Source organism: Stenella coeruleoalba (assembly GCF_951394435.1).
Source record: "Stenella coeruleoalba genome assembly, chromosome: 14".
Taxonomy (NCBI): Eukaryota; Metazoa; Chordata; class Mammalia; order Artiodactyla; family Delphinidae; genus Stenella; species Stenella coeruleoalba.
This window is the reverse complement of record NC_137160.1, coordinates 88,312,217-88,322,345: the sequence shown is the minus strand read 5'-3', so window position 1 is coordinate 88,322,345 and position 10,129 is coordinate 88,312,217. Positions and strand designations below refer to the sequence as shown.

The following is a 10,129-nucleotide window of genomic DNA, read 5'->3' as shown; positions in this document are numbered from 1 at the left end:
GACCCCGTGTCTACTGCCCCTGCTCCCCTCTGCTGTTCGGAGAACGGAATTAGAGCTACTGCAACTTCAGGTTTTCCTTGTTTTACGGAATAAAACCTCCGACAGAAGTGGAAGGGACTCAAAATTCACACTGACATGAAGAAATCGACCCCTTCTGTTTCAGATTCCATCCTGCCAGGGCGCAACTTAACCTTGGATGATTTGGGGATTCCGCACCCCCTTTCCACCTTTTCTCCAGAGATGAGTCCATGTCCGGGGATATATGTAGCACCAAAGTATCCAGGAGGGAGGATCAGAGCCCTGGGAACTGCACCTGAGAACCTGCCCGCTGGCTTCTCCCTCCTCCGTCTTCTGAGTCTAAAGAGGTCAAGGGACTGGAGGGGAGAAAGTACTTTCATTGTAGCCACAGCGCACCTCGGTGAAGCGACAGGAGAGAGCTGGCAGCCATAGCTCGCTCCCATCCTATTATCAACAGCTGCCCTGCTTTGCCCGGGATGTGCTTTATCAAAGCCGTATTCCATCTGGGGGAAGGGCATTCCTGACTTCCCAGCCCCCTCTGGGCTCCCTGTCTCCCCAAAGAGGGGGAAAATGCTTTATCACTAGAGAAACACTTCTGAGGGTCACCACCCTAGACACAGGCCCACTAAAAGATGCAGATTTACCATAATGTTACAGAACACTTCTCCTACCACACATGTTAACACCACAGCAGAAAAGGAGCTGGTATATTAACAGATTAGGCTGAAAGGGCTGCAAGCTGCGGACTCTATGAGGAGTACAGTCCACAGGGAAAGTCCAAAGTCAAGGGCAGAGAAGGAAGAACAGGAAGTTGGAGCCTCCGGCACCTACAGCTGCAGCGAACAGTCTACAGAGCCCAGCTCCTGGTAGATGAACGTAAATCCTCACACTAACGTCCTAGTTACCTGTTTCTAACACCCAATACAGATATGTTTAGCTTTTAATAACGAAAAGAAATTGTAAGGGATACCAGAAGGCGAAGAAAACAAAACAAAAACCAAGCCTCGTAGTATATTTAGGTGTGCGCCATAATGACTTGATACCTGCAGTATACCCTGCAGAACAATCGCCACAGTGAGTCTAGTTGACATCCATCGCCATACGTGATGGGATGGACGGCACAGCCACAGAAGTGTTCTCTTCTCGTGCTGAGAACTTCTAAGATCTTCTCTCTTCGCAACTTTCAAATAGGCAAGACAGTGTTATTAACTGTAGTTGCCACGTTGTACATTATAGCCCCAGGACTTATTTTATAACTAGAAGTTTGTATCTTTTGATCCCCTTCATCCATCTTGCCCACCACCCAACCCCCCACCTCTGTCACCACCAACCCACTCCCTGTTTCAACAGAGAACACACTAGTGGTTACCAGTGGAGGGGGAAGCAGTGCAGCGGAGGGGGAGGTACAAACTATTGGGTGTAAGATAGACTCAAGGGTGTGCTGCACACCATGGGGAATAGAGCCAATATTTTGCACTAACTATATATGGAGTATAAACTTTAAAAAAATTATTTTTTAGCTTCGTAAGCATTTCTTTTCTTTTTCTTTTTATTGGAGTAGAGTTGATTTACAATGTTGTGTTAGTTTCTGCTGTACAGCAAAGTGAATCACTTATACATATACATAGATCCACTCTTTGTAAGATTCCTTTCCCATATAGGCCATTACAGAGTGTTGAGCAGAGTTCCCTGTGCTGTGCAGTAGGTCCTTACCTATTTTATATATAATAGTGTGTATACGTCAACCCCAATCTCCCAGTTTATCCTCCCCCCTCCCCACCTTTTCCCCTGTGGTAACCGTTAAGCGTGTTTTCTACATCTGTGACTCTATTTCTCATGGAATCTAAGGTAATGGTACAAATGAACTTTTTTACAAAACAGGAATAGACTCACAGAGGTCAACATTTTTTAAAGACTTTAAAAAATAATAAACCAGATTTAAAGACTTAGTATAGAAAAAAGAATGTAAAATAGCTCGTTAAGTTTTAATGTTACGTGTTGGAATATTTTTGACACATTAGCTTAAATAAACTATATTGTTAAATTTTTTTAAAAAAAGAAGCACCCGCATTCTGTCCAGTACATTAACCTGGGGAGACACAGGGCTGCACACATGCCACTACCTGCCCCACCCAGGGAGGCTCCTGAGAGGCCAGGGCATTGCCCATCACAGTGTCCCGAGAGCTGGAATGTGCTGGGCACAGAGAAAGCACTGAATAAATGTCTGCTGAGTGAATCCCAGGGCTGGATTTTACCCACGTGTGTTTCTCTTCAGATGTTTGTCGTGAGACCCGCTGTCCTGCTCACCTCCCGCTAGCAAAAGACGCTGAAGACCGCACTTTAAGGACATTAGGGTTTATTTCATGACAATCACAACCTACTTTCACTGTGGAGTGGCACTCGTCGTCTCTCCTGTGCTCTAAGCTACTTTAAACACGCTCTTGTCTCCAACTGCTTCTCTGTGGCCACATTATGTGTAGATAATGAAATACTGCAGAAGCCAAATATGTAGCCTATAAATAAAGTGCACTGCTTTCATTCTTGAGAAATAGAGAGTTCGCTCATTACTTCTCCTGATGTTAGCTATGTAGGGCGAATATGCAGAGAGTTAAAAGAACAACAAAACCAAGAATTCCATCTAAAATAAAAACAGTTCCTTACTTGATTTGCTTCACCAGAAACTAAATAAGAAAAAAGAATCCAAGTGTCAACCTTAGGAATACAGTGTTCTCACTTCTCGGTGCTCTTGGGCCTGACAAGGATCTAACGCCAAGTTACAAGCGATCTGGTTTCTGGAATCACGAAGAGAGCCTGGAGCAGACCTGGGCGCACTTTTCGCCAGACACGGGGTCTCTGCCTCCATCTGCCAGGTTCATCCCTGCGGCACACCCATGGGGAATGCCCATAGCATTGTCACAACGTGACATCTGGGACCCACCCGGACGGAAGGACAGAGGTTAACCCTGCGTCAACACGCCGCTCGGTGTCCCACCCCCCTCCCGGTCCCCCCACCCCCCACCGGGGGAGATGCCTGAAGATGGCTGTCACAGTCATCATCATCGGGGCGTGAGTTACTTCACGAAGGTGCCAGAGGAGGATGGAAAAGGTCTGCAAGGCGATGTAAAATGTCACTCGGAAACAAAGCAGACGTGTTGGGAGAGGCGGGGCGACGCGGCGGGGAGGCCTTTAATGCTGTCGCCGTCACAGTTTCCAGGGAGGATTTTCCAGTACCGAAAACAGGTTGGAATTCCGTACCCACACATCTCACAAGCACTCGTGGCGCCGTCATCACAGGGTGACCTTTCACAGCCTGTTTCCCAGCTTCTCTCGATGGCGTTTCGGTTCACGTCTATGATCGAACCCTAGCGTTCCACGGGGCCCCGCCCACACACGGAGCCCTAAGGATCATCCCATTTCCTAGGGGGCTGAGTCCGGGTCCATAAATTAACATCAACTCAGAAGCTACAGCTATTGCCACCCTTCCCACCCCCGGTCGGTCAGGGCCAGGGTCCTCCCCCGAGCAGCCCGCCGAGTGGCTCTGTGCGTCAAGGTCTGCCCCTGTGGCGACATGAAATCACGTACTGCGCTCCCCTCCGCTGTGATCCGCTCGCTAGAAACACGGAAAAGCATTTATAAGTGATGACGAAGAAACTCTCTGCGGGACGTTATGCCTTGGGAGACGGTGGCTCTGATGGGCCACCGTGGTGAACACACAGGAGGCTCAGGTGCCAGGAAAGGGGGCGATCTGAAGGCTGACTTGGAGTCGGAAGAGCCAGCACTCACGAGGGAGGGGGGAGAAGCTGTCGGAGCAGAACCCCCCCACCCAGGCTCTCCGCCTACGCGTGGCCCGGCGCACAGACAGGGGCGGGGCACCTGGGCGTCGGCAGGTGCCTGGCATCGGGGCCCTGCTTTGGGTGGAGTCAGCAGGTGGAAAACATCCTCGGGCACGTCCCCACGCGCCCCCAGGGGCCTCCACCCAACCTCCCCTGCGGGACCCCACCTCTCTGGTCCCAAGTCCCCATCGTGGCGCCCGCCGAGGCTAAACTTCCCTCCTGGCGCCACGGGCCTCCTGAGCGCACAGCGTGGAGGGTCTGGGGCTCTGCGCACTTGCAGTGACAAAGGGGAGGGACCGCTGTGTGCTCCGGGGGGCCCGCCGTCGCCGTGTATCAGGCTGTGGGCTCAGCGGTGGGCTGTCACAGGAGCGGGTCGCAGGAGAGGATGCTGTCACGGGGGGCGGGGGGGAGGGCCGTGACCCCCAGGTCCAGAGAGCGACGAGGAAAGGGTCCCAGTTGCGAAGGCAGAGCGATGCTTGCGTGTGGTCTGCAGTGGGTCCGGGGGTTCCGAGCGGCAGGCTGCCGGGTCCACGGCCTCTCTGCTCACACGGCGGACAGGTCCACGCGGTGCCCGGAGTGGCTGCTCTTGTCCCAAGGGGTGAGCTTGGTGGAGCCTGTACCAGGCCGGGTCCCGTTCATCTGCGGACCACACAGAGGATGGAGAAATGGAGACTGCTCTGAGACGAGAAACCCAAGTCCCACAGGAGAGCTGAGAGCAAAGCCTTGTGCCAGAGAGTTGCCTGGGGATCCTCCTGGGGGCGGCCCCACCGCTCCCCAGAAAAATGAGGACCCAGAGGGCGCAGTTCTCTCCACCTTCTCTGCACAGGTTCCCCTGCCTCACGGCTCCCAGGTTCTGGGGTGCACTCACCCCGGCAGTCATTCATTCCTCAATCTGTCGTTCACTCATTCATTCACTCACTCATTCACGCCTCTATTCATCCGTTTGTTCACTTATTCCTTCGACACTGATTTATCGAGCAGGCTGGGCACCGGGGCCTGTTCTAGGCTACGGGGTCACACCAGTGAACAAAGGCGACCAGACCCTTGCCCCCGGGGAGCTCGCGTTCCAATGGGGGAGGCAGACAACGGCCATGAAGCAAATGAATAAACCAAACCACCACCAGGGGTCGCAGGCACAGGACGCTGGGGTGCGGTGGGAGCCTCTTTGTTCAGTGCCGTCCAGGAGGGACTTCCTGAGGATGGGACCCCTGAGCGAGGGCCTAGCTGACAGGTGGGAGACTGCAGTGCAGTGAGAACCCAGGATATCGCCTGCTCCAGGCTGCCCGGGGGCCCTGCCTGGGGGTCTGCGGGGCGGGGGGATGAGGGACCACTTCCCACAGGAGGAAGGTGAACCAAGCCCAGCGCTGGGAGGTGAGCGGCTTGTTCAGACCCCTGACCATCCAGACCCAATTTCTCAGGCAGCTGTAGGGGGAGCAGACCTGATGCAGAGGCCGGGCTGTGTCCAGTGACTTTTGTGCCTCTTACAGGACACCCTCAGCATGTCCAGTGTCTGCCCCCCGGTCAATTGATCCTTCCATCCCACTAAGTCAACATAAGAAGTACTGGCCCTGGGAAACGGGGCAGGAGAGAGGGCCAGGTGATTTCGTGAGGAGGGGGACCCTGCTGTGGGTGTGACATCAGCTCGCGCCGCCTGCAGACCTATGTCAGGTGTGAGGAGCCCAGCCCCCGAGCCGAGCCTCCGTCACGACCTGGGCAGCCGTCCGCCGACACTGATGGTGCAGACGACGGAGCTCGGGGAAGGAGTGAGCGGAGGGCCTGGGGCTCAGGCTGCAAGAGACGCAGCCTCAGGACCACGTGGTCCTCTGTAAGGCAGAGGCTGCGCGCAGCTCAGTGAAGCTGGAAGGCAAGTCCCGGCTGACGGGGACCGAGAACAAGAGGCCTGGGTCAGTGTGGGCTGAGGAGGGAAGGCACCCAGGGCAGGGTCGGCCAGCGCAGGAGGGGCGTACATGAGACACCACACACACTCACGATGTCCGAGTTGAAGGGCTTCACGTTGGCCTGGCGGGTGGAGCTGCTCGTGAGGGACCAGACCTTGGTTTTATGCTTGAAAGCAGCTCTCACCTTCAAAGGCAGAAGGGAAGGCTCATTAGAAGCAATTTCAGAAGTTGCAAAAGCAACAAGAGGTCATTCTAACAGGTCCCGAGGAACTTGTGCTGCAGGGTGAGGACAGGACTCAGAGGCATCAGATCCCAACAGTCAGTGGTTCCAGAGCTGCGCTACGGACGTGTCACTGGTTCGTGTGACAGATACAGGCTGTGTCCCCGCGCCGTTCCCAGCCCTGCACGGGGAGAAAGCTGGACCTGGCCTGCCCTTTGCCGACCTCACAGTGCTGGGTGGGGAGACGGGACACACTCGACGGTGAACAGCCTGGGAGCCGAGCGTGTGACCGGCACAGAAACCACACAAGGCAGTAAACGACGAAGCGCACGTGTGGGGCGGGGCCGCGTGTGGTGCTGAGGCTGCCGCCCCCTCCTGCCCCCTCTGCCACGTGGATCAGTCGCAGGCCCTGCTTGGGCTGCTACCTGGTCTTTGCAAACACGTGACCTCTCCTCCGCTGGCCGCCATCATCCTGGGCGACTCACCCTGCCTGCCCCTCCCCCCATCTCCTCCCTCCCCGCCTGACCTATCCTCATGCAAATGGATGGACTCTCCTGGCAAAGCACAGAGGCGGGTGGTGCTTCTGCCCTGTTCTCAGTCACCGTTCCAGAGGCGTTTCCCCAGGACCACAGCCTGGAAGGGACTCAAATGCCAAGGAACACGATGCCACCCCCACAATCTACAGGTAAAGCTTCTCCCACGGACTATGGGTCCCGAGCGACAGGGTCTAGAGCACCTTCCACCATCCCCACGGCCAAGTGCACCAAGAGGAACGGGCCCGCGCCAGGTACCCCAGTGCCCTTGGAGCCCACATCACGAAAGCCCCCTCTCTAAGCCCTGCAGTCAGGAGTCCTCCTTACACCCCAGGCCAGCTTCCTGAATGCCTCTGGGAGGATCTGCTGGGAGCACATCTGCATCTTACTCTCCCTAATATGCCAGATGCCAAGCAAGGTCCTGAATCTGCAGCTCAGCTATTCCACCCTGTCACCCCCTCCCCTGGTCCTCCACACAGCCAGCAGTGCCCGTGCGACATCAGTGAAGGAGGATGTGCGTATGTTGCTTAGCAACCAGGATGAGGGACGGAAAGCAGCCTCCCTGCACACAACCTGTCACCAACACCAAGGCTTATTCAGGGTTACATTCCTGGACGCCAGCCTGATGCGGCAACACTGTTCCTGCTCTCTGTGCCCTTTCAGAAATGAAAAACCAGCTTCATACTGTCACGAAGTGGAGCAGACATACCTCTGAATTCAGGAGACAATGAAAAAGGAAGATGAAAAATCCCTGGGGAGGAAGGGGAGGAAAACACAGAATTAGGGCCACTTGCATTTTGTCACCAACACTTTCTGAGGGTTCTTTCCAACGCCACCTGTGGGCTCTGAGAGTGGCACTGGCACGGCTTGGTGTTGGGGAGCATGTGGGAGTGCGCTGTGATGCTGGACCCTACGGTCTGGAGTCCGTAAGCGTGGAAGGGCATCCTGTGATCTAACCTAAACGCAGGCAGCCGCCATGGCCAAGATACAAAGACAGGTGGACGCCCAGACAGGCTTAACCTCAGAGAGGAGCAAACACGCTGGGGCGGACGAATGGGAGGGCACGAGCGCGTCACCTAGCGCGAGCCCTGGTGTCCTCACCTGCAAACTGAGGATGACGGTCACAGTGAGAACAGACACAAGCTGAGGATATCCGCAGACGTCTAGAGACTCTGCCCCTGTGTCCGCACCAGACGAACACTTCACGTGGGTCATCTCACTTAGTGCTAACAAGCAGCCCCCGCAAAGTGGTCCTGTCGCTGTTCCCACGTTCCGGAAGGGGAAACTTTATGGGACACAGAGGATAGTGAGGATCCCAGGACCTGGGGTGTGTGGGGCTGCGGCCAGGACAGCCGACCCCCTCTCGTTATAAACAGGCAGAAGGAAACTAGGCACGGGGGCTTCTTACAAATTAGAAGCCTGACACCGTCACCGGCTGTGAAGCCCCAGAAGCAGCAAGGACACCACGGTGAGGGCCGGGGCGGACTGAGCCTTCGGCTCGGTGGCGTAGGCCGTGTGTGGCCACGGGCGCCCACCTCCACCCTTCCTCTGGGGGCTTGTGGCTCTGGGGACTCAGACTCTGGGCTCCCAAGTCTCTGGTTTCCAGGCTGTTACCCTTGCTGTCCTTCCATGCAGAGAGCAGATGAGAACTCAGAACCCAAGGTATCCCCATCACCACCTCTCCACGCCTGGCTCCCTTGCAGGAGCTGCCCATGTGCTGACCGTCTTCCTTTCAGGCCTGGGTGCCCCTCCACAGACACTGTCCAGGAGGACGAGGCAGCCCTGCTGTGAATGGGGTCCTGCATAGCCCATCTGCTCAGAGACCCTGGTGCACGGCCCATCCACGCCTGTGTCCTCAGGCCTGGGGGACCCTCTACGCTAGGGGTCCACGAGGTGCGTGCGTGTGGAGGGGACGGAGCACAGGGTCTCCCTCCTGCCTCAGAGGCACCCTGCTCCGCACGTCCACTCACAAAGCCGCTAGTCCCATCGGGCCCTCACCTGTAAGGAGTTGAGTACGGCGAACATGTACTGAAAGACCACAGCCTGGTTGTTGACGGCGAGCACGCCAAAGACCCACGAGGTGCCCAGGATGGGCAGCAGCACGGCCACAGCTTTCGCTGTCAACCTGCAGGAGGAACAGGGAGGGTGGGCAGGCAGGGCGGGTCCAGATGCCACGCTTCCGGCGGGAGCAGAAAAGGCCCTGCTGCGAGTGAGACCCGGTTCCTCCCTGCAGGAGGCCTTGGGTCAGGAGCTGCCTACCCGGACGCACAAGACAGGGTCCCTGCAAGGCCAGCTCTGGGCCAAGCAGACAGCTCTGCTTCCGCTGGACTGCAGCTGGCACCGGGCTTCCGGGAGCCGGCGCATCCTCTGGGCAAACTCAGGCTGACCACCCCAGTCCAGCTGGTGGTGATGCTGAGGGAAACGCTGATGCCAGGTGCCCATGGAGCAGAGCACAGCCGAGGAGTCCGGGGGTAGGAGACACACCCAGCGCCGGGGCACCTGCAGCGTCAGCCTTGAGGCTCTCCCGTGGAATGTGAGTTCCGAGAGAAGAAGGATCTGGGTCCCCCAGTGTCCGCAGAGCCCAGAACAGAGCTGGTGTGGAGGCAATGCCCCAGGGGCTGTCTGAGTCCTGGCCGCCTCTGATACGTGCTGCAAATCATCGTACGCTAACCGGGGCCCGGCCTACCCTGACTCAGCCAGCTCAGCTCTCCACAGGGCGGTTTCTGCACGTAAGCATGAGAGGGAAGTCCAGAGACGGATGGGTGCCACGCTGCCCAGCTAAGCAACCTCCAAGGCCCTCGTCCCTTGGCGCTGCAACCCGCACGGTCTCCCTCACTAGACGGTGAGTCCTCTGAAGGCTGGGCTCTGCATCTCTGCAGCCCCAAAGCCAGCACAGCACCAGGACCAGCGGGCAAGATGAGGAAGAGGCCACGCAATGGATGAAGGACGAGCCAACGGTGCCGCTCAGGGATCCAGCCCCCCAGGAGGAGGCGTAATGGCCCTAAGGAGCTCCCTGGTCAGAAGCCCGAGGGCCCGGCATGGACAGCTCCTAGCAGCAAAGCCCTAGAAAACCAAAGATGTGCTCCCACACGGCATCTGTCAGGGAAGCTGCAGCTGCGTGTTTTCATAAAGTCAGTAAAAATCAGACACCTGAATCTGGGGAACAAAATATCATGAATGATTTAGATTCCATCTTTAGATCCTGGAAAATCCATCATTGAAAGGAGCAGCTGCTGAGAAGTCGATATCAATGTGTTACTTTTAAAGGGATGGTTCATTTTTACTTCAAAAATGAAGCAATAAATGATAAAATCTGGGAGGAAACTCCTCTAGTTGAGGCTCTCTGAGGACTTGTTAACACAGCCAGAGCAGCCAGGTCCCCTTGTCAAAGGCAGAAGGAGCGGGGTCCCTGCAGGAGAGGAGGCCTGGGCAGGCGGGGGACGCAGTCCGGACGCATAAGACTCCCCGATGCCCGTCCCCCTGCTCCCCGGGGACCGGCATCCACCTCCCTCCCGCCCCCAGGACCCGGATCTCACTTGGGAAAACTGAATGTTCTCTGCTGCTTTCTGGGGAGTCTGGAATCATGACCGATAAACAGAGGTGAGAAAGCAGGTGGAAGGCAGCCCT

General features: G+C 56.3%; 1 protein-coding gene across 2 annotated transcripts in view; it reads right to left on the bottom strand.

Annotated features, from left to right (window-relative positions):
• Nucleotides 1-2,254: 2,254 nt before the first annotated feature.
• Nucleotides 2,255-10,129, bottom strand: part of ADGRD1 (adhesion G protein-coupled receptor D1) — a 144,119-nt gene continuing 136,244 nt past the window's right edge. For both annotated transcript variants that reach the window (XM_079941918.1, XM_079941916.1), the window contains 4 exons: nucleotides 8,501-8,627; nucleotides 7,212-7,253; nucleotides 5,841-5,933; nucleotides 2,255-4,490 (listed from right to left, as the gene is read on the bottom strand). In XM_079941918.1, the coding sequence (XP_079798044.1) occupies nucleotides 4,395-4,490; nucleotides 5,841-5,933; nucleotides 7,212-7,253; nucleotides 8,501-8,627 (358 nt within the window). In that variant the 3' untranslated portion in view covers nucleotides 2,255-4,394. The remainder of the gene's footprint in view (nucleotides 4,491-5,840; nucleotides 5,934-7,211; nucleotides 7,254-8,500; nucleotides 8,628-10,129) is intronic.